General features: G+C 42.8%; 1 protein-coding gene across 1 annotated transcript in view; it reads left to right on the top strand.

Annotated features, from left to right (window-relative positions):
- The window catches only part of COMMD1 (copper metabolism domain containing 1), a 114,615-nt gene extending 112,311 nt beyond the window's left edge, over positions 1–2,304 (top strand). The window contains exon 3 of the mRNA XM_075925618.1: positions 2,159–2,304. Coding sequence (XP_075781733.1) covers positions 2,159–2,266 — 108 coding nt within the window. The 3' untranslated portion in view covers positions 2,267–2,304. The remainder of the gene's footprint in view (positions 1–2,158) is intronic.
- The last annotated feature ends 22,949 nt before the right edge of the window (positions 2,305–25,253 follow it).

Raw genomic sequence — 25,253 nt, 5'->3', positions numbered from 1 at the left:
GCAGAGGGTGGGGGGACAGGTGGCACCATGGAGCCGGTGCTGGGAGAAACCAGCTTTTAAGCTAGTTCCCCCCAGCACCACCTTTTGTTTTCTCTCCCGCCCCGCCCCATTCCCTCCAGTGCCTCTCATAGAGGCAGCAAGGGGAGGGAAGCGAGTGGTGGGTACTCCAGTGGACTACTTGCTAATATCTCTAATTTGTAGTGGTTACACCAAAAGCTGTGGATTTGAATTGCAGATTGCCTATGCTTGCACATGCAAATATTGAACAGTTTACCCCATCAGGAGTAAATGATTGAATTACAGCACAGGAACACTATAAAGTCTCAGATGATTTCATAATGGGTCATTTGAAATACTGCTTTCTCAAGATGATTTACCTATCTAAATGTCTAGGAAGTGATTTCTAAATTTTAACTATGTCTTGTTGTTCTCTCTTCCCCATGGGCACGAGGAGAACTCAGTCAGTTCCAAAGGCACTTTGAGGTATGCGAAACCTGAATTTTTTCCAGTGCACTCTAGCCAAGTGGAGATAAGCTGTCAAATTCCATATCACCCACTTTAATACCACAGACTGATCAGATTTAACTTTGATCCATAAAGGTGTGCATGTATGTTATGTGCATCTGCAGAGTGCCCAAGTATTTTCTGTAAATGTTTCATTAATAGGCATTGCAATGGATAGCTGTATATTTTGCAAAATAATCTGCGATTTCCAGTCCTTGCCTTCAAATCTATTAATGCAATTCCTTAGTGGGGTTTTTTCAAATTACTGAGCTATCATATCGATAAAAATCATATTGAAAACTCCTTGCTTGAAGATAGTAACCTGAATAGCTAAAAAAAATTTCTACAACACCAACATAGTTTGTTGAAAATTACATGTTTAATTATTGAGGCATTTATTTGTAGTTGTCTTATGAATCCTGGACCAATGTGAATGTAGTTCTGACTATGATTGCACAGCATTGTTTGTCACATTTTTTTAAAAAGCTCTATTTTAAAAAAAACCTACAATTGTAGAAAATTGTCAAGGGAATGCCACACTAATAGGCAACCTGATTCTAGGTTGTGTATTGTTTGCCTGTTGGATTATTTAGTAATTAGAAAATAAAGATGTAAAATTGGATTTAGTAGCAATTTAAATCAGTAAATGAATCAGTTTTTAAAAGTGCAAATCTAAAACAATTTATTTAGAAAGAACTGTCCAATATAGTTGTAACAGAGAAGTTACCACTAAGTGAATGAGGGGAGAAAAAGAGGCAATAACTTATGAAAAAACATGATAAATATAGAGTTAAAAATTTTAGGGTCTGATTTAAAAAATGTAGATGCACAATTGCATTAACCATAAATGTGCATAAAAATTATTCCAGTAACCTTATTAATTGTATCTGTTAAATAATTAGTTTAGTGCATAGAATTAAGTCTGAAAATACTAAATGTTGAAACAAATATATTTTGAAATAATGGTAAAAGTTTAATCTAACAGAATTCAGCTGAACTTCCATTCTCAGTAAACTGTGTGGTTTGTGTATATTATTATAAAATGTAACATAAAAGTGAAACCCCCATGAATGCTATTTTTGCTCTTTTTACTTTCTCACCTTGTCATCTGAGGTGAAGCCCCCTCGCACTGGATAGTAACTGTGTCTGCACTAGTGTTTTGTTGTTTTACAGACCTTTGGTGCAGTTTCATTTGGAGTTGCATTTACAATGCTGCCAGGTACATTTGCTGTAACTAAATCTTTCAAAGGATACAAGGAATTTTTTCCAACTCTGATATATTGTTGGGTAGGACCAATGAACACTTTTTTCCTGCTGTTTTTTATGAATGTGGTTAGAATCTTTTGTTTTTTCTTATATGGTTTATTCTCTCTGTCCTTGACAAAATCCTTTCCACTCCGTTGATCCTGTTTTGTACCCTGCTTGAGAATAACTATTTTTTGAATGATGTGTAACCCAACCTTTCAGAGTGAATTGGTGCTGCTGCATAATTGTCTGCAGGCAGAACTCTTCAGTGATGTAAAGCACTGCCAGGGTCTCCCCCAGTGAAGTGCAGTGTCCTCTCCTGCAATCATGCTGACCTATACCGTTTTGCTTGACCAAAACCAGTTTTCTTACTCGGCTAAATAATACTCTTTCCCTTTGTATTTTCTAGGAATCTGAATTTCTCTGTTTGGAATTTGATGAGGCCAAGGTGAATCAAATGTTGAAGAAACTATCGGAGATTGAAGAGAGCATAACAGCGCTGACGCAGACTACCTGACTGTTGAGCTAAATAAAGAGATTGTGACTCAGAATGTAGATGGCCTTAATACTTGTTAATAATTTCTATTTTTATATATGAAATTGTTGCCATAATCTTCTAGGGGCATTTGATCATAAAATATTGTGAGCTCGTTCTACCACTCTGACATTAGTGAGCACTTACTCAAAACAGGAATCCCATTGGATTCAATGAGACTGCTTATCTATGTGCGCAACAGCTATGTAAGTCCTTGTGTGAGTAGCATGGCTTTCTTTTTCATGCCTCTTTACATTGTGTCAAATCGTTTTCTGATTACTATGACTCATGAGATAAATTCTGGGCCGTGGTCAGTATCCATGGGAAACTAAATGGTTCTGTGGCAGAGGAAGAAGGAAGACAGTAGCTGCTCAGAATTTTCCTTATAAAGACCCACTATGATTATTCTTTCCTGTTTTTATTACCTAAGGGGGCAAACTGGCATCTGAAGTGTGGGGTGCAGCTCTCTTGTGATTGTGAATAAAAATAAACACAACGTCAGCTAACTACGAATAGGTGAGACGAAGTGTAATTGCCACAGGTGGAGAAAAATGTCAAGGAGAAACAATCAGGAAATGTATGCGAATGAAGTTTACTAAACAGTCACATGCAGAGACCTGAAGGTCTGGTTAGACTCTGATTTGTACGTTGCACCCATCACACCCTGAATCTGTTTAACTTGCTTACTAGCACATGCATTTAGTGCACTATTATAAAGTTGTTAAACTCTAAAAGGAAGCAAATCCATCAGCCTTTCCAAAACACAGGGAAGAACTCACGGCATACATTATATTGAACCCTCTCTTTTTCTCAAATAGGATATAAATAGCAGAGCAAAAATCCTAGCTCCCAGACTGCGAATCATCCCCAGTCACTAATAAAGACTTTCCTACAGTTTACCCTGTACCAATGGCTTCTAGTATATATTTGCCAAGTAAGCCCTACTACTCTCCTTCTCATTTGCTATTGGTTAGTGTAGGGGGCTCCCTGCTCATTTGCTGGTTTTGTGCATCCCTTTCTTAGGCACCTCACTCTTCCCTATCAGTCCTGGATGCCTAAATTCAGGATGAGGAATCATGATGGGGGCAAGCCGCCTAAAATTTCCCTTTGTGAATCTAGTCTTTCCCTCTCCTGCAGCTCTGCCTGCTCTCCTACATTCCTTTGTGCTGCTCAGTAGAGACTTTTCTTTTCATCGGCAGCGGAAAACAGGCACATATTAAGGGTAGAGGTTCCAGTGAGGCTTTTGGCTTTAAGCAACATACAGAGCTAAACCTGCATTAATTGCTACGACAGAAATAGTGATGACCGCATAAAACACAGTAGTGCCAGAATTAAAGTGCATTTCATTGTCTTGCCAAGTGCTTGTGAAGATGCCAGATTGATTGCACTTAGAAACTTCCCTTCTCCCTTCACAGTATGGGGAAGGGACTGGCTTTCCTGTCCTCCCAATCAGAATATAAATGTACCTCTCTGGTTAATCCACATCATCTTCTTTGGGGCCCACTTCTCTCCATCTGTCTTCATCCAGCACTACTACTACTCAAGAGCTGTCCCTTCTGATATTTCCCCCTCCTGTGTCCGTTTTCCACCTTGAATTCTCAGGTCCCTTTTTACCACTTCCTGGGCCTTTGCCACTTCTGTGGGCTTCACCGCACAAGAGTCTGAGCAGAAGCTACTCTGTCACTCATTGCCAATTTATATCCCACAAAACCCACGTGGAACACTTCACCCCAGAAATTACAACTGCCCAAAAGGCGAGGCTCCTTCTGTCACCACCATGTGATCTGATGGTCTCTTGCCAAAGCAGTGTGTGGTGTAGTGCTTCCTCTTGTCTCCAGCTCTGCAGGGGAACAAGGAGAGGAAACAGGACACCAAAGGGACACTGAGCTACCAGGTGGAGGTGTTTTAAGTGTGTGTCTTCTCACATCTCAGGAGAGGGAACCAGTAGTGAGTGGGACCTGAAGATTCTGGTATCTCACTAGAAAAGGAAATGTCAGAGCTAAGCAGGAGATTATGCTAGTCTGGGCAGCAGCAAGGCCTGCTTCCTTACAGATCCTGAATAATGTGCCTAACCCCAGTGCTTTTTTGGTGGGGGAAAAAAAAAGTGCCAGTACTCCAGGGGAAAAGTTGCTGAGCTCTGACTGAAGGTGCCGGTACTGCGTACCGGGCAATACCATCACAAAAAAAGCACTGCCTATCCCAAGGGATCTTTTCTATCCCTGAGTCTAACTTGTCTGTAGGCTAATTCAGCTCTTGACCTCTGCAGAAATGGCCAGCAAAGTTGCCTGCTATAGCGGTTTGTGGAGGATGATACATGTGACCGGGATGCCCGGTGTTGCCTACTCACAGTTTTAATACAAATCTTGCAACATTTGGAGATCTTAAAGCCCCAGTTCCAGGGGTCATGTGAATACATGATAATCTCAGCTTTCATTTTTTTTAAATCTTGTTAAGTTTCCTGTGCTCATGATTGGGGAGGGTGGGGTGGAGAGAGCTTGAAAATGTGTCCTGAGTGCACCCTAAAGCTTCAATAAAGCAGAAGGCAAATAAAGAGAGCCCAAACTTTAATATTTTTCAGATAATCTCAATATTTTGGGGGCTTGTTTTGTGAATTTTCAGTGATTAAGGTTGGCATCACTAGACACCTGTCAGCGAGCAAATGGCCTGTGACCACCTAACTCATTTCTCATATAGGGCCCTGAATTTTTGTTTACTGCTCATGCCCTGGCCATGACTTTTACTAGAAATACCTGTGACCAAACGGTAGCCTTAGTCTAATCAGCATGAACTGGGTTTGAAATGGACTCAAAGCTGATTATCTGAGCTAATGAAAGTTCATTAAAATGACCTACTACGTTTCAAGCAAGGTTTTTTTTTTTATGGGTCAGTTAATGCTCATAATCTTAAACCACTTGTGAAGTGTAATAATTGTTATACTTTAACATGCATAGGAAAATGGGATATAAATGGAAGTTAAAGAGAAACAAACTGAGAACAGATGTCAGGAAGTATTATTTCATGAAAAGAATAATAAATATGTGAAATGGCTAACCAAGTGAGTTTCTCAGGAAAAAAATCCCTGGGTTATTTAAGAAAGAATTGGGTACTTTCCAGCAAAAACCTGGGAAGCTAAAAGGAGACATGTTTCCATGGATTTCAGTAACTTTCTCCCTGAGATGTATTCTCTCTCTCTAATACAATGCTTTTAACTTGCCTCTTCTGGGTAGTTGTACATTATCTAGCAGATGTGAGAAATATTTTGTGCATCTTGAGCCAAATTCTGTCTGGCCATCAGTGAGGTTGCAAGGGGGTGACTGGAAAGGAAAAACTGTCCCATATGCAGTATTTTCCATTAGCAGTATTTCACCTGAGTACTTTAATGCTAGGTTAGTATGGATGGTCGCAGATCAAGTCGCCTCTCTAAAAGTGAATTGCAGTTTTACACTTTAGGTGGAACTAAATGGAGGTCTGGTTTTAACTCTTTTTTTGGTCAGGATTTGACATATAATTTTTTATATACATAGATGATGAGCAAAACTTTCAAGAGCAGCTGAGTGACTACAGAGCCTAAGAGCCATTGATCTGAAAAATCCCACAAGGCACATCTCTAGGCATCTAAATTCCTTTGAAAATCTGGCTTTTGGGCCCTTTTGCAAACATCCAATATGAATAATGTGTCTATAGAGCAAAGTCCACGCTGTGAGTTAAAAAACTCTTTCAGATGAAATAGTTTGAACATTTGACCAAGAATTAAACAAACCAGACAGTTGATTCAGGGGTTTTTGTGCCTCTGTTGAAACGTGGAATACTTTTTCATGAACAAGACTGGGTGGAACTGATGGTTCCTATCAGTTCCACCTAGCTGATGAATTTGTCAGATTATTGATTTGATTTTGACATTTTAGGAAATGTTTATAGTTTCACATAAATCTAGCTCAGATTCCCAGAAATCATTATAAACATACTTCAGAATAACGAGAATGACTTGTTAATGCAATTGTGTTCCCATGGATGAAAAACTTTGTGGTCTGAACAAATTATCCCTTGGAGTCACACAAGGGATGGATTTGGCCTATCACGACTGACCAGAAACATGCCTGAAATATTCAGGATAAAACCTGAATTTATTAATTTAATTTGTGTGCATTAATTTTCATGTGCATTTGTTTTAGCCAAATTGAAAAGATACATCTGAGTAAATAGGAAAATTAAGGACAGACTTCCTCTTGCTCCAAGATCCAGTCATTGAAAGAGAAGAGTGGATCCATCAGGGAGTGAGCTACAGCCGCCTGACCCTTTAACAGATCTGACAAAATGGTATAGCTGTTTTTTGTTTTGTTTTGTTTGTTTTTTATAGAACTGGAAGGGACCTTGAGAGGTCATCAAGTCCAGTCTCCTTCCCTTACGGCAGGACCTAGTACCATCCCTTACTTATCACTCTTACAAATTCTTTTTCTTCCCTTTTGTACCAAGAATTACTATAAAATAAAATACACAGTTAAGTGATGTGTTCCTTTGTCTTGTTTCTTTTCTGAGGGTTCAGTGGTTTCAAGCAATTTATTTACAGCATGTTTGCTTTCATTTTCACCAGTTTTATGCTGATGTAAGTTACTCCATTGACTGCAGTGGAGTTGCTACTCATTTACACTACTGTGAGGGCAGGTTCTACAGTAGAGAGAGAAGTTGATCCAAGCTACACAATCTGAGTTACATTAGTACCACAGGGTCCACGCCCTGCTGAGTCTACAGGAGAAACTCTCCCATGGACTCACCTTACTCATCTCATTCCAGTGGAGTACCAGTGCTAATGTCTGAGAGCTCAGCAGTTGATTTGGTTAGACCCTGGAGTGATTGCTGCAGCATTGATCTTGTCTGTAGTGGACACAAGCCCTGAGAAGAAAATAGCCATTTCACTATGCAGTTTTGATGCTGAATGTATAAGAGGAGGCACTTAATTCTTTCTAATCCTGGTGGTTCGTTTCCATTGTATAACATTTATAAATGACAAACCTCATAGCAATGACCATAGACCAAAGAGATTCACCTCATGGTTCTGTGATGATAATTCTTTCAGGCAGATTTTCTTTTTCTTGAGATATTTGCTCCTTCTTTGGAGTACTCCCACTCCCCTCCCACACCATATGTCTATAAAAATCCAACTGTCTGTATTTTCTGAAGAACTGAGCCAAGTTTTGGAGCATGTTACATAGTAGAGCAAATATTTTAGGTAGATTTGCTCCATAGTAGTTCCCACTGTTCAAATTATTTGGCCTTACATCATTTTTTGCTTTTCTGTGTCTCTGTTGTAGATTATTTTGCTAATGTAGACACTGGACATTATATTTGGGTTCTTAAATTTGTTACAGGACTCAGAGGCTGTTGGAGTCCCTTAGTTATGTTTTAATTTTTGATAAATGTGTTCATATATTAACAAAATACTCCCATACTCACCCACAGAATCCTTTTCCTAAATCCTTATGATGTTGGTTACCATATATTCATAAGGCGATTCCTTTCTCTTGCCATTTTTGCTTAACATTTTTATTTTATTTTCTGAAGGGTAACATCTTCAGTTCATTCTGTTATTGGTGAGGGAATCCTGTCCCTTTAAAATTTTGAAGCAGTGAACACTGTTACAACAACCAGACAATGAATAATGCTGCTCTATTTTTAATATGCAATTTTTACTCCAGCTTTATTGTTTGGAGCTACTTTTTCTAAAATGAAGCACAATCCTTTGATAACTAGAAATGTAACTAGTGTATGTGTTTTACATCTGATTTTAGTATTATATGATATTGCAATTGAATTCTTGCTTCTTTCCTAAATTTTTTCTTTCTTCTTGCTCCTACCAGCCCTTTCAACAGTTAATTTATTTTATTCCAAATATTTATAAAGAGGCGCTCAGTTTAGCTGAAAAAAGTTATGGTAGTTTACAAAGACAGCCTTTTAAGATGGCGATATCATGTGCTGATGGCAACACTTAAGAGATCCTTTACAGCAGTCTGGGAACTCTTTTAACCGATTATTTTTCATGTGGTTTATAATGAGGAAAATAGTCATAAGATCATAAGAATGGCCATCCCGGGTCCATCAAGCCCAGTATCCTGTCTTCTGACAGTAGCCAGTGCCACATGTTTCAGCAGGAAGGAACCAAAAGGGCAATTATTGAGTGATCCACCCTCTTTCATCCACTCCTAGCATCTGGGCGGCAGAGTCTTAGGGATACTCAGAGCATGGGGTTATATCCCTGACCATCTTGGCTAATAGCCATTGATGGACCTATTCATCAATTTATGAAATTCTTTTTTAAACCCAGTTGTACTTTTAGCCATAACATTCTCTGGTAAGCTCCACGGTTTTCTGTATTGTTTTTCCTTAGGCCATAATTCTTTGGATTGAAAAAGCTCTGGCAAAGATCTGTTTCCAGAGGCAGCGAGTTCTATGGGCCCAGCAAAGTCCAGGGCTGGGTCTCTCCCCCAGCCCCACCTACTGCCCTCCTTCACTCCTCTCTGTGCATTCCCCACACCCATTTGCGCGTCAGGACGATTTAAAACAGCCCAGGGGCCACTACTGGCAGTGCAACAGGGCTAGAATGGTTCCTGGCCCCCCAAATTCTGCAATGTGAGCAGTGGACAGAGACAATCCCTCTGCCCAGGAGCCTCAGAGACAGAAGCCAGCAGCAGCACGGAGCAGGTGGGCAGGAAGCCACTCTAGCCTCGCTGCACTGCTGGCGGTGGTGGCAGGGATCCTGGGCTGTTTAAAAGGACTGAGACACATGGAGGTGGCAGGTGGGCAGCAGCGCATGGAGACAGCTCCTCCCTCCATGAGCTGCTGCCAGAGGGGGGTGCCCTAGGTAAGCATTACACCCCTATTGCACACCCCACTCCCAGATCCTGCATCCCAACCCCATGCACCAGCCCAGAACGCGCACCCCTGCCCCCACCCAAACTCCCTCTCAGAGCCGTAAGCAGGTGGGGAGGGAGAGAGTGACTGGGAGAGGAATGCAGGCTCTGGGCTTTCTGGGCACCACCAATATTTCTGCAAATCCCCTCCTCCCCCCATTTATTTCAGGATATTAGATTATTCACAGAATAATGCAAAAAGCATTATGAGATTGAAGGGAACAAACAATGAATCAGAAATTCAACCCTGCCCTTTGTGAAGGGGCGTTAGGAAGTCTCTGACCTATAAGCTGACATACTTGACATACTTACTTCATCTTTGTATAAACACAGACAGTTATCAGGGGGTAGCCGTGTTAGTCTGAATCTGCATAAACAACGAGAAGTCCTGTGGCACCTTATAGACAGATGTATTGGAGCATAATCTTTCGTGGGCAAAGATCCACTTTGTCAGATGCATGCATTCATCTCTGATGACTGTTATGTAATAACGTTATATCGAATACAGTGTGAGAATGGTGTGTGTGAAAAGCTTTCATTTACCTCAGCCCAATACCACATGTTAAAATTACAGCTGTCTTGCCCACACCAGGATTTTAACACATATTAGCTAACGTGTGACAAATCAACCTTTTGTCTTTGTGCCAATAACAGGTAGAACCAAACCTGGGACCTCTGGAGCTTACTGCCTGAGCGGCTAGGCTACAGCTTGAGCTAAAAGACTCCTTGTTCTCTCTGAAAGTGGTGTAAGCGTCACTAGATGTGACAGTGAACTGAATCCAGCAGATGTGTGGGTTACACAGACACGGCCCTACTTTTCTTTATGTAGCCAAAACCAGAGGTACCAGCAATAGGTGGGGAGTCTGAGATTTCCTACCCCACCCAGCCCTGGGAAGAAGAATAGCCAGACTGGAAGCCTAATCCGAACTAGCTAGTCCGTGCCGCGTTTAGCCGCGCGGCACGGGGTCCGACCTAGCCAGCATTTAAAAATGGCACCGGCCGGCTTTATGCAAATGAAGCCCGGGAAATTCAAATCCCGGGCTTCATTTGCAACTCCGTATGACTACATTACCCCCCCTAGTTCGAAATAGGGGGGTAGTGTAGACATACCCTTTGAGGGGTGGTTTATTAACACCCCCGAGAAACAAGCTCTGCTGCCTGTCGGGCATAGCTCCAATCGGGCCATGGAAAGTAGGACATGCTCGGGGCATAGGGGAGAAAGGCTACAAAGGGGACCAACAGCAGTGCTGTGTGACAGCCAAGGAGCTGCAGGAGGCGTACCAGAAGGCAAAGGAGGCGAACAATGGCTCGGCACTGAGCCTCCCACCTGCCGCTTTTACAAAGAGCTGCATGCACCTTGGCAGAGAAACCCCCTCCAGGGCCCAGCGATTATTTCGGAGCAGCCCCAGTTGGAAGCCCTCACCATATGCAGCCAGGAGAAGATGATGGATGAGGAAAAGGAGGAGTTGGGGAGGACAGACAACCAGCGAATCCAGTGGCAGCACGAGCCAGGACATGTTCTTGAGTCCAGCAGAGTCTAGTCAGTCGCAGGTGAGCCAGATGCAGGGAAAGGAGCCTCTGGGTAAGTGTGCAGATCGCTTTGGAATTACAGGGACACGTCTGTGGATGTGCTGCTTTTTAACTGATGCTAGAAGAGGTGAAACAACCACTGGAGATGGAGTTGCTATCTGCTTCTCAGCCGCCCCTAGTGTGTGGCAGAGGGGGCAGCTTGCAACACTCTATGTCCACCAGGATGTCCCAGGAATCCTCCATGCAGATCCTAGGCTATGTCTACACTACAAGTTTGCGCAGCAAAAAATATGCTAATGGGGGTCTCATTTGCATGAGTCGCGATCTCATTTGTATATTTTCTGCAGATCCATTTTTGCGCTGGGGTTTTTGTGCAAAAACAAGCAGTGTGGACGTTTTCTTTGCGCAAAAAACCCTTTTTCCACAAGATCAATAAACCTCCTTTTTTGAGGCATAAGGATCTTGCGAGAAAAGGGGTTTCTGCACAAAAAGGAAATGTCCACACTGCTTGTTTTTGTGCAAAAACCCCAGCGCAAAAATGGATCAGCAGAAAATATGCAAAGGAGATCATGACTCATGCAAATGAGCCCTTCATTAGCATATTTTTTGCTGAGCAAACTCTTAGTGTAGACGTAGACTTAAGGAACCTTTCATACATGAAGCCTACAATCCTCTGCCAAAGTTTTCTGAGGAGGACTTTCTCCCTCCCACCCACGCCCCCACCAACTATGTAGACTGCTGTCTCCGTAGGGAAGCTTCTCCCACCAACGTAGCTACTGCCTGTTGGGAAGGTGGAGTTTTGAAGTTTACAGGTGAGCTCTCTCTGGTCGGCTTAGCCTCAGAGCATCTTGACCAGAAGTGCTACAGTCATACCGATGCACATTTGTAATGTAGGCCTACCCTTAAACCTCCTTAAATACTTTGTAACATTCAGCTGAAAGGCTATCAACTCTTGGGGGTTGCCACTTCTCATACTTGCTATTTACTGCCTCAAACATTTTTCTTCTGTTAGCTAAAGTTTCTTTATCAGTTCAGTTTACTGCTGGCAAGCTGCTACTATAGGTATTATGGAATAACTTCAAAGCTTGGAGAATCTGAAGTATGAATGTTTTTATAATAAGCAGCGAACATGGCACATATTTCTTTAGGGTGTGTAACTGTCTTTGTTTTATCGGTAGAATATTATATTATTCTTAGATCCCTTTTAGCATTTGAGCCAAGAATTTATCATTTTTCCCTTTTTCATAAAATATCTGCTCTGAATACCTCAGACTTCTTAGTGGCATCTGCCAACAACATATTCAGTTTCACCCTATTAGCTAATTGTTTATATTCTTATTTTGAACCTGTGTTTTTATCAATGAGTTCAATTATCTTTATTTCCTGTTCTAGTTTTTATTTTTCCTGAGCTTTTTCTTTTTTCAGCTGAGAGGCTCTGCTTATCAGCTGATCTCTGAATACAGCTTTCTCTGCCTCCCCAAGAAGAATCTCCTTTTACATCTGAAGAAGTGGGTTGTACCCCCGAAAGCTCATGATACCATCTATATGTTTTGTTAGTCTTTAAGGTGCTACTAGACTATTTGTCGTTTTTTAATATAACCCCCTTTTTCCTTCCTGGATTACTCGGGAGCAGGTCACACTCACAGGTGTGCCTGGGCGCTGGATGGTCTTAACATAAAAGGAGATCCTGAGTACCCCAGTGGTGGTGATGTTTGGTTGGAGAAAACCTATTCACTCCAGAGTGTGCACACCCCTGGACTCAGAGTCCCACACTCTTGCTTGTGTGGGTGCGCTTGAAGAACTGCAGCGATAATGGAGATTCTCTGTAGGCTGTGTGTATGTGGGTCCAAGTTATGCAGCAGATTTGGTTCACTGGGTTGGCCTTGCTGCCTTTCTTTGAACCCAGAGTTAGTCTGTATCTCTGAGGTCTGTCCCAAGCAGCATTTTCCCAAAGATGCCCAGTTACTCTGTCTCCTTCTGTGTGCTGGATGCAGAGTAGCTTCTAGCCACAAGTACAGCCAAAGGGCCTCCCCTCTAGGACAATCAGAAGCAGCTTGCTAGATCCCAGTTCCAAAGACTCTCTGTCCCAGTCTGTAATTGCAACATAACAGCTCCTGAACTGGATCAAACTCCTCCACAGCAGCCTGGCTCCCTTTCTGCTCCAAAAACAGAGGGAAGAGTCCACAGACTGCTGAGTCTTCCTCCACACACATGGAGAGACCCCGATCTCCCCAACAAAAGTCACTTCCTTCCTGGTTTCCTCTAGAGCTCATGGGAATGGTAGTCTCTAGGGCTAGCCTGCAGCACACAGGATCTTCCCAGAGAATAAGCAGAGGCACCTTTAGTAATGGGACTACATTTAAGTTTTTCCTTTTATATTGTCCATATCATTTATTTGAAAGCATTGAGCACTGTCCTCTATAATTGCTGCCACTGATCATTGTTCTGGAGAAGCAAGCAGTTCATTTGCCATAAGTGATCTTTGGAACTCATCCCCAGCTGTCAGTTATTACTTCCACTGGTGCATGATCTACCAATTTCTGCAGTTCTCACTGCCTTCATCAATGGTTTAGAGATTAACTTTACATTTATTCTAGTATAATATAACTGATGGGGGTGTGAATTTCTGTAATCTCCTTCCCTGAGGTACCTCTCCCACAATCTGAGGGATTGAATTAGTAGCCATAAAAGTCTATATTGTACCTGCTTCCTTATCTACTTTGTTGATTTTAGCTGATCTGCCCTCCTAAAAAAATCTCTGTGCAACAGGAATCTCCAGCTATAAATTCCCCTTCTCCAGAATGCTGCAGAGTTTTAAAGAAATCCTTAAAGTTTTTTTGCTGTTGATCATCAACATACGGTCAGTAATACCCAAGTAGTTGTACCCTTCAGTAAAATAACTGCCAGATTTTTAATCTGCAAAATTACCTGTTTAGCAAATATTATGCCCACTCTTTTTCTTCTTTTCTTTAGCTGATGCAAAAAAACCCCTGCTGAGACCACTTTACCTTTATGTCCAAAATGTGCCCTTCCTGCAAAAGAATTTCTTGAAGTAAATTAATCCAAGTGTGTGGGTATTTTTGAAGTTCTGCCAGGGTTTTTTTCCACTTTTAATTACAGCCGGTTCCCAATTTACGGCCACCTTGACTTACGACCATCCGCACTTATCGCCAAAGCAGTTGTAAATGCAGGCACCAAATTACGAACGCGACCTGTGCTTACGAACAGCGGGGTGACAATGTAACTCAATGGGTTCCAAATTACGACTATTCCAACTTATGGCCAATCGTTTGGTCCGTAACATTTGTAATTCGGGGACCAGCTGTACATTATTTAGCTCATTGATATTCAAATATATTTGAGGAAAAGCCACTGAGAATAACTATTAATCTTATTACAAATCTTGACATTATTGGGCTTTTTTGGTCCTGATCCTTTGTGTAGTCAGTGTCTCATTACTAATTATGTTGCCTTAACAATTGTGTGCCTGAACTTGGCTTAGTTTCTGTTTATAAACTTCCCTGCCTGTTTCTTGCATTAATTCCCGCTGGCTCACCAGTCCTCAAATGTTACTCTCTTGCATCCCCCTTACTTTAAATCCCCCAAATAAAATACTAACATTGCATATAAGTCATTCCCCAAACAACTGTTCTGTGCTGTAACTTAAATTGCTATACTGTCCCTCCAGGGGGGCTGACAGACTTGCCAGGTACCTGGATAAGGTGTGTGTGTGTGGGGGGGGGGGTGCTCTGTGCTCCCGGAAGGGGCAGGACCTCAGGGAGGGAGGGGTGAGCCTGGGAGCAGCCAGCCCTTGGTACCACATGGATTGTATCACTACTCCTTCCTCCCACCCCCCAGCAGCTCTGAGCTACACGGAGCACACCACCCAGTGATCTGGCAGGAATTTAAAGGGCCCAGGACTCCAGTCACTCCTGCCACAGTAGCAGTGGCTAGGAGCCTTGGACCCCTTTGGATCACCAGGCCCCAGGGCAATTGCCCCCTTTGTCGCGCCCCCTGCCCCCCATTGGCAGGCCAGTCAGTCTATGCTACAGTTTATGTTGGCATAACTGTTGCTTCTTTGTACTCCAGGCAGGAGCATGTATTTGGCATGTTGCTGGCCTGCTCAGCTGGGTGGTTGCCAGGTGAGCTCTCCATACACATCAAGCAGGAAAGGGAATTTCAAAACGTGTGGACACATTCCTGGCCATTGGCAGCCAAGTTCAGAGTGGTGACCAGAGTGTTCAGGGAGGGGCATTGTGTGATAGCTCCTGGAGGCAACTGTAAGTAACTAACACTGTGTCTGCGCTAAGTCTGTTAACCTTGACTTTGCCACTCCAAGATGAGATGTTCTGAAGTCAGTGTAATGGGCAATTACATTGGCAGGAGCAAAATTTAAGTGGAAACACACACACACACACACTCACTCAGTCTCTCTGCTACCGCAACGTAAGCTGGCTTGTGTTAACTTAGACAGGTAGTGTAGATGTATAAAATGAATGTAAAGCTAATGTTTGTGGACAGCTTTCCTCACAAAAGCAAACAAATCAAGGCCCTGTAAGACACATTGGGAAGCGGATCTGGTGAGAGAAATTACCCCCAGGGGAACAGAATTCAAATCGGAAGAGAGGCCCAGTAGCCCCTGTTTGTAGCACAATAAGCAAAACAATTCTGTAAGACACTGTGTGTATATGCTTAACCTGCGTGTAGTGACACTGAAACAGATTGAGCGGGGATAGGTGTTGGAGAAATTGTGGCGAAAGGGGGGATTTTATGCAGATATGGCCAGTCATTAGGTAGCAATTTGTAGCACAATTAAATATAAATATCATAATTGGCGGGGTATTTATAACCAAATGATCCTTTAGTAATTCGCCAGCAGCTACTTGGCAGAAATTATCATACCAAGAAATAGGAAGAGTGAATCTCATGTCCGCTAGTATCTGCTAGGTGATTGATGGCCTCTCGTTGGAAAAAGATAAATAGTCCAACTCTAGAGGAATGAGTCACAAAAATATGGGCGGTGGTTGTGGGAAAATTAACACACCAATTACTTAACCAGCAAAATAGACAGCAGACAAGTAGATATTTAGAAATTTGGTTACAAGATATTCAATACTCAGGCAAGTACATTCAGCTGCAAACAAACAAAAAAACACCCACAAACCAACCAAACAGCCTACTTTGATAGTTTTTTGAAGATTAACATTTGATAGATATGCCTGATTTGTTAAATATGAGTAACTGGAGATTTCCTTCAGTTCCATAAAATCACTAAAAAATGACATCTACTCGTGCTGTAACATAAGATGCTGCTAAAGAAGGATCCAACAGTTATATTAATCTGCTCTTTCTGTAAACAAAAGCTCCATTGTCAGAATGGTTATAGTATTTGCTCTATAATGTACATGGCAAGGATTTTAAAATTTCCAAAAATAAATGTATAATTTAAAAAAAAGAGAGAGAGTTCTGTTTCTAGTATGAATTTGTCTAAATTCAGTTTCTAACCATTGGGTCTCATAGTTTTTTTTTTCCTGCTAGATTAAAGAAGCCTCTGCTATCAGATATCTCTTTCCTATGAAGGTACCTGCAAATTGTAATCAGGTTACTTCATCATCTTCTCAGATAAATAGATCGAGTTTATTTAGTCTCTCATTTTAAAGGCTATTTTCCAGGCTTTGAATCATTGTTGTAGCTCGATTCTGAGCCCTTTCCAGCTTTGTCAACGTGCAAGTGTGGACACCAGAACTGGATACGATACTCCATTAATGATCGTAATAATGCCACATACAGAAGTAAGATCACCTCTACTCCTACTGATGTTCCTCCCTGCTGATACATCCCAGAATCATGTTTGCCAATTCATTGATACTTTTAGCTTCCTTTATTGATTGTTTACATTTCCTAATGGCCAATTTATACCCATTATTAGCAGCAACCCCATTTTTCAAGTTGTCCATTTTTTAAAGACGTTCTGTTGCTAGCTTCACATCCATCCTTAACCACGATGGCTTTTTAACTAAAGAAGCCTTCTTTTGTGGGCTTTGAGGCATCTGCTAAGGCATTCTTAAATATTTCTCAATTATCATTCACATTTATTTGTTCATCTATTTCCTCACTCACTTTTGCTCATTATTCTTTTCAGCTTTGGGAAACTTAAGCTCCAAGTGCACATATTACTACTCAGAACTTTATTCTGGCTGTAGTTGGAATTGGAACATGATCACACACAGCTAACCAACCATCAATTTTTAGTTCAGTGGTTAATTTACCTTTATCCATCAGAATGAGGCTTAATACAGAATTACCCCGAGATGATGGCAGAACTTTGTGTTAAAAAGTTATTTAGAATTTCTAGAAATTCCAAGCACACCTTCCTACCAGTGACACCTCCAGTTCATGTCCCCCAGATTGGAACCCCCAATTTTGGTTCCATACATATTTCAACATTCCACTCACATGAGTCATTCCAGTCAGTTTCTGTCATACCAACTGTGTCGAATTTCTGTGTGCAAATGGGTAGTTCTAATTCCAGGCTTCTAGCATGGGTATGTAGATAACGGAAGCATTCGTTGTTGACTCACGTTTTTTCTTTTTTTCTTTCATGCTGCCTTGAGTCTGGGTTTTATGTTTGAATATATGTAGTGGGTTTACCATCTTAGCAATTTACCTGTTGGATGCTAGTGTAGAGCCCTCCTGGTTAGTGTGCTACCCGGATTTACTCCCTTCTTACTGTACATCCTCCCCTTCCCACAGAAGGTAGCCTGCTATTCCACAAAGCAAAACCCGCTCAGCCATGGACATAGACAAAGGGTTACTGCCGATTTCTTTGGCTATCTTTTTTCGCTTGTGGGACTGGAAGAATCTTTGAGATCACATGAAATGTCCTCTCCTTCTCCACCCTTTCAGGGTCCCTGAAGCTTTTATTGATCTGAGACATGTCTTCTGAGGTACTATGTAGTGTACTACTTCACCCACCTTCGAACAATGAGCGCTGTGGCACCTTAGGGTGCGTCTACACTGCTGGGCTTAATTCGAAATAAGCTACGTAAATTGAGCTACGTCGATTGCGTATCTTATTTTTAAATATGGAGTGTCTGCACAGCACTTATTTTGAAATAGAGCACTCTTCCTCCGACTTCCCTTATGCCTCGCACAATGAAGTCCTCCAGCTTGACAGTATTTTGACACTATTTTGCAATAACTGCCTGCTATGTAGACGCAGACTAAGTTATTTTGGAATAGCGCTAGTTGTTTCAAAATAGTGTTGCTGCGTAGACGTACCCTTAGAGACTAACAGATTTATTTAGACATAAGCTTTTCTGGGTAATGCTCCCTCATCGTCCCTTTCCGAGGTTGTGTCATTTGTGCCAAGATGTTTCATAACCAATTCATTCTTCCTGCAGCCTTTAGAATCCTGTCCTGTCTTTTAGTGGCATGTGTCATCTTTGGTCCAGAAAGAGATGGAACCCTGGCTTTGAGGACAGAGTCTGGGTGTTTTGGATTTTTTTTTTTCATTTTTTTGCTCAGTCCTCTCCCTTGCTGAAGTAATACATGTTTTTGCACCGTGGCAGTGTTATCACACACTAAGATCTGTCGAGCACAGGGTTCTGTTTCCGGCAATGAGAGGGTTTTGGAACACAAAGGAAAAGCGTGCTGCCATGAGTTCCAGCCAGAACATGGTTTCATCAAAGGCTGCTGGGTTGCATATGCAAACTAGAGAGGGTACGAGCATAGTGTGACCAACTGGCAAGTGTGAAAAATCGGAGTGGGGGTGGGAAATAATAGGCACCTATATAAGAAAAAGCCCCAAATATTGGGACTGTCCCTATCGGGACATCTGATCACATCCTATGTGAGCATGAGACACAGGATGAGAGCAAAACAGGGCTAAAATAGCTCATGGTGTTGCTTCATCAGAGTCAATGATGTTACACCCAAGATGAATCTGTCCCAGAGTGTTACAGTTCATGTATAGTATTGAATTAAATAGAAAATATTGACAACATAGATACCAGTTACCAATGTTGCACATGAAGAACAAACAAGGATTTGACAAGAGTGGCTCACAACAGCAATGCAGGCTCCTACCTATGGCTCCATCTGGGTGGTATTTTTCACTCCAAACTGAGGCACATTCCCACATTCGGCAAGATAATTTCTACTTTCATTTCTCCCCAAATACTGCCCAATTCCTTCTCTCTCAGTTTTTAATGGGAGGATCTCGTATCACTTTTGAGGAAGTGAATCTCTCACTCACCACATTTCTGGCAGTGGAGTAGAAGACGCTTTCTATTTTGATCTCTTCTGTTCCGTTGATTGCAAAACCATTCCTCTCTGGATTGCACGTGTCCCACATTTTGGGTTTCAGTTTCTAATACCTGATTCTGTATTTCATAATAGCCTGCCTGGTTGCGTCTGACATGTTCAGTGTGATGAGGGAACTTCTCTCTACACTAGCAAAATTTCTGTGCAAGGGTCAGCAGAACAGCCTAGCTCATATTGGATTTTGATCTGTTGTGTCCAGCACGTCATATTGAAAATATTTCTCTTACAGGTATAAAACTATATGTCCACTGCATTATTTGCTTTTGCATAGGATCAGTTGGTTGGTGCATGGGTCTTGATACTACTGTTTAAGCCTGGGAGAGATGCTGCATAGGAGTGAAGTGTGTGTTTATCTCTTTTTTTGCTATTGGTCAGACAGTGCTTTCTGTGTGTTGCATTGCTCGAGATGGTGGTAACTGCATCTTTTTTTATATGGCCTATGAAAGACCTGGCTTTTTCTGTTTGCTCTGCAGCCATTTTTGAGAAGGGTTGGTAAGTGTACAAAATACTTTGCTCATATGTAATAATGGTGAGGTTGAATTACATGATTAGATAATGAAGCAGTAGGGTTATGAGGAGGGGCACACTGGTTTCTTCCTTTGTTTGTTTTAATCACAGAATAACCATCGAGATTTTTCTTGGATAGTCCCCTGAACGTCCTCAGTGCACCTGTTGTGAGGTCTACCTCAGTGTGATGTACAGCAAGGATTATTTTACCTGTAAAATAAGAAATTTAAGCAGGTAGGAATTTTGTTTGAGGCAGGTAGGAATTTTGTTCCCTGCTGGCATTGCCCCGAGACTGCCCTGCCAACAGGGAGGAGACAGACTTTATGTAGCTGCTCTCCTTGTTTTAGCTTTTAGTGTGTGCCTCGTTGGCTGTGGGAGACAGAAGCCACAAGGCTCTTGGCTTCAGGCCCGTAAAGACATAGTGACAGGGTTTCTTACCGCGTACCACTCACCCCAGCACTACTATATATCCCTTCTAGGTCTTTATATATATAACTAGTGGACCTTTCAAATCCTTAAATGACCATGCCCTGTGATGGGGGGACTGACCACTAGGCACTATTGCTCTTAAGCTCTGACCTTACAGTCTTGCTACCCCATCACACCTAACACTTTGTTCCAGCCCACGGACTGCATCTGGCCACTTTCTATTTATATCCCTCTGCTTGTGCCACCGTATTTCCAGGCAGTGGCTCCGGCAGCAGGATCCCGTTTAAATGGCCCCGGATCGAGGTGCTACCCTGGCAGGGACCAGAGCTGTGAGCCTTTTAAATAGCTGCAGCAACCCCGGGCGGCTGCCAGGCAACGCGATAGCAGCTGGGCCAGGAGCCACAAGCCCTTTGTGGTGTTTTTACTTCAAGCCCCTAGCCCCAGACAGCTCTGGGAGGAGGCTGGTTCCCAGTCCCACCCCTATCACCCCAGTCCCTGCCCCTTCTGGGGGTGGAGCTGGCCCATGGCGATGTACAACAATTCATTAAGTGGCCTCCCTCAAAAATTATTGCCCACCCCTGCTCTAGCCAGCACAGCTAGTACAGGTGTTTACGCCGATCTTTCTCTAGCAGGAATCCAGTGTTTGGGGGTTGCACAGAAAATAGGCTGCTGAAGGTCTGTCCTTTAAGATATTAGGGGCCCTCACCTCGCTTGGGTCCTCTGCACACTATTACAACACAGGAATGAGGGATAACACAGGACATTTTCACAAGTGACATTGCAGTCCCAACTGGGTGTTTACAGCAAGATAGTTAATGGGAGCTAGCCGGCTCTGTGGCTCTGAGTCTGTGTAGTATTTACCACCCTCCAGGAAAGTCAGGTTAAACCACAGCTGGGGGTGGTGTACAGATCTGACCTATAATAGGGCTTTTTTTGGTGTGTTCAGTTCTGTACTTTTGCATTCGTTTCAGATATTATCAGGATCATACATTTCCGTGGGTGTTTTTCTTCTACCACGAGCTTTGTTGCAAAGGGTGCTGGTAAAGCTCACTAGTTTTGCCTCATTTTGCATTGTAGAGCCTGTCTTTTTGTCTTGTGGAAGAGAAGATGATTCTACCATGCCAGTACCTGGCAGAAATCTTCCAATTCTTCTCCAACCCATTCTTTTCCTTGGTGTGCAGAAAAGGCCCACGGCAATGCAGTGAATCAACAACACCAGCCAGTCAGAGATGGGCACAGGGAGCCAGTTTGGCTGAGCTGGAGCAAATGGTGACACGTGGTTTCCATTTAGAGAGCAAACCAGCCCCTTTGTGCATGGAGTCAGTATTGAATTGCTAGGAGAGGCTCCAGGGGCTAATTAGTGCTCAGGCATCACCATCGCAATTGGCCCCTTTTTCTGATACTCCAGAGAGAGGCTAGTGATTGGCCAGGCATGGATGCTTGAAGATAACCCCCTCTCCTACCCTGAGGGGGCCTCTTCAGATTAGGCTTTCAGCTCTGGCCTGCCACTAAACCTGCTCCTCCTGTTCTGTGGATGAACAGGGAGTGCGTGGGGGTTCAGGTGTTTCCAGGGCTGTCGTTATTTGCAGCATTTCTCCTGGGAGCCACCATGCTATGTTATGTATCTCGGTAAGAGAGAACCTTTGAGAGGCATCTACCACCTGACCCAGACCTCTGGATAATCCCACATGCACTTACTGTGCTCACAACACACCCCCTGTCACCCTTTCCACTTGGCTACGGAGCCTCTGCCAGCCGGTTCCTGATGGGCTCAAATCAGAACCTCAAATGGTGGTGGGTCCCTGTGATCCACCGAGAAGTAGGAGCATCATCTAATCTTGCCAGGCCTTGTGGGACTGAAGGCAACAGTTTTCCCATCTGTAAAATGGCAATGGGAAGGTTGTTGTGAGTCTTTGTTGTAATTTCTGTGGAGTATTCTAATGTCCTTCAACAGAAGGTGCTACGTACACATGCCAAGTATTGTTGTTTATGATTTCACGATGGGTCAGGAGACACATAAATTGTGTACTTTAACCTGTTCTAGTTTGCTATGTAAAGATTGTAAACCCCTGGCTCCTAATCTCTCAATCCTAAAACAGAGAAAGGCCACATGTATAAAATGCCACATTTCTGGCATGCCTCCCAGAATAAAATTTCCCATTAAAAGAAATGTATCGGGTTTTCAATATTCTCCTCCAAACCAAGAAAATGTCTCCCACAAATTATTCAAGATATACTAAACATTTAAAATAGAGGCAGATATACAAGATGAGTAAGGAATTCAGAAAAACATCTCACACAGCAGCAATTTTTTTTTTTTTTTTTTTAAATCCCTGAACACACAACACCCTCTGTTAGATCCTTCTGATCCCTCATTCCTGGCGCTCACACGAAGGCCTGTCTACATGGAGAAATAATGAAGAGCAGGAGCGAAGATGCTTTAAAGCTAATCTGTAGAAAGGTACTCTTAGAGGCTTGGTCTACACTTTTTGGCTATATCTACACTGCAGGCTTCTTGCGTAATAACTGTTTTGCACAAGAGTTCTTGTGCAAAAGGTCTTCCACAAGAGTGCGTCCACACTGCCATGTGCTTTTGTGGAAGAGCTGTGCTATTGCACAAGAGCATCCATGGCAGTGTGGACACTCTCTTGCACAAGAAAGCTCTGATGGCCGTTTTAGCCATAGGGGTTTCTTGCGCAAGAAAATCATGTTGCCTCTCTACACTGCCTTCTTGTGGAAGAGCTCTTGCGCAAGAGGGCTTATTCCTCATGGGGAGAGGAATAACTTCTGGAAGAAGCCCTGGTTTCCGATGCTGTACTGTAAATTTACTTGAGCAAGAACATGCATGCAGTATAGATACCCGGTGAGCTTTTGCGCAAGAACAACTGTTCTTGCACAAAAAGCCTGCAGTGTAGACACAGCCTTTAAGTTCAATAGGCAGCATGAGGTCAGACAGTGAGGGTTGAAAACTGCACCCCAGACCAACATTATCCCTTAAGTAGAAGTGTGCTCAGCTAATACAGTTTGGGAGGTGAATATGAATGGAGATGCCCATCTCCTGGAGCTGGAAGGGACCTTGAAAGGTCATAGAGTCCAGTCCCCTGCCTTCACAGTAGGACCAAGTACCATCCCTGATAGATTTTTGCCCCCGATTCCTAAATGGCCTCCTCAAGGATTGAACTCACAACCCTGGGTTTAGCAGGCCAGTGCTCAAACCACTGAGCTATCCTTTCCCCTACACTGTCCAAAAAACTCCTTTTATCACTGAAGCAGTTTCTATACTATTAAGAAACCAGCATAGATATGCCAACTGCTAGACAAGCCCTTGCCGCACAAAAACAAACAGGTGAGGGAGAAACATATTCACAGGCCTGTATGCAGTAATTTCTGTGGGGGGAGAGGGGCGCTTTTTCTATAAATGTGGACTGCGAGGGCATGAGTGCACCCGCCATGGTCCCCCTAGTAAGTGGGGAAATCAGCCCCAGCCTTCCCCAGCCGGCTAGAGCAGGGGGAGGGAGGCTCAGGCAGCGTACCCCTCTTGCCTCCCCCTGGCCAGCCACAGCATGCTTACTTGAGGGACTGTTGGGGGGCGCTGTCGCACCCTTCGCACCTGCCCCTGTGTACAGGCCTGATTCAAGATCAAAAACTGAATCCAAACTAAATAGACAAGTTAGACTTTTTAAAAACTTGTATTTATTACACCAGTTGCAAAGAAAGGCAAACAGTTGGTCAGAACATTTACATAAATGAAAAGCATTTACATAAATGCATATTTATATAAATATGGGTCTGTATACGACAGGATAATTTTTAACAGCAGAAATTATAAATACCTTCACTAGAAAAAGAAGCATATCTAACTTTTTTTTTTTTTAAGTCCCAAACTAATTTCTGTTTGTCCTCAAAGCTTTCCTTCCCCTTCAAGAAGGAATTTGTGCAATGATATGTATGGTATGACTGAAGTAATTAACATGTAACTTGAGGAAGGTTTCATTTACCTAATGAGAGTAAGTATGTATTTCTTTGCAAGTAATTACAAAAAATTACTATATCTAAGGCCAGGTCCACACTATAGGGAAAGGTTGGCTAAGGAACACAATTCCAGTTAGGTAAAAAATGTAACTGGAATTGACGTACCTTAAGTTGAGCTTTGGCACCACCCTTGCAGTGTGAAGTCAACAGGAGAAATGTTCTCATTGACTTTCTTTATTCCTCTTAATAGCAAGGAGTACTGGCACCGACAGGGGTACCCTCAGCATTCAATTTATTGGGTCTTTACTAGGTCCGCTAAATTGAATGATGGAAAATTGACCACCACAGCATCGATCTTCCTGCAAGTGGAGAGGTGGCTTTAGGAAAGAGGAACAAGGTGGGAGCAGTGTAGTATCTTTTATTGGGCTTCTGGTGGTGAAAGAAACAAACTTTTGTGCTTCTTAAGGTCTGGGAACAGTGTGTCAAAGCAAAACAAAGGGTTGAACAGACTGTTGAGCATAAGGAGTAAGAAATCATCCAAAAAATAATGCCATCATCCAAAAGAACATCACTGCAACAACATGACTTTTTGTCCTGTAATAGCAGAGGTGTTAACAGAAGTCTGCAGGCCCACATCCTAAACTCAGAACTCCAGTCATCTGAAGAAGTGAGCTGTGCCAATGAGCGCTCATGATACCATCTACATGTTTTGTTAGGCTGTAACAAGATAAACTTAAAAAACAACAACTGGTCTGGTAGCACTTTATAGACTAACTTGGTTACCTCCTGAAGCCATGGTTATTATAGTTGAGGTATTTGATGCACTGGATGAGGTACAGCACATGCTGGGATAGGCGTGTGCTAGGGTGCTTGAGAGCTGTGCCCTGGTAGGCACTAATCACCATAGCAGTGAAGAAATGGCTACAGATTTTTGCATTTACTGTTCTAGCAGCATTTCATGCTGCCTTGAGTTGGTTTGGCCGAGTCGGTTGTTGAACTTGGCAAAACTCACATTGACTTAAATAAAGCCAGGACTTCAGAGTGTCTGGTCCCTGGACGCAGACGTAAAGTAGCGCGTCTTCCGCATGCCGGGCCTGCAGCGTGTCGCTAGCTATTTGAGCAACTGCTGGACACTCGTCGTTCAACAAACGGTCTTGGTTTCAACTTAGTGTTTTCTCCTTGAGGGAGGCAGTGTGGTCCAGAGACACAAGAGTGCGGGCCGAGGGTGAGGAGCTCCTGTTTTCTAATCCAAGCTCTGCCAGTGACTATTGGGCCAGTCACTTTTAACCTCTCTGTCAGGG

Source organism: Pelodiscus sinensis, chromosome 3, assembly GCF_049634645.1.
Source record: "Pelodiscus sinensis isolate JC-2024 chromosome 3, ASM4963464v1, whole genome shotgun sequence".
Taxonomy (NCBI): Eukaryota; Metazoa; Chordata; order Testudines; family Trionychidae; genus Pelodiscus; species Pelodiscus sinensis.
This window is presented reverse-complemented; position numbering and strand designations above follow the sequence as displayed.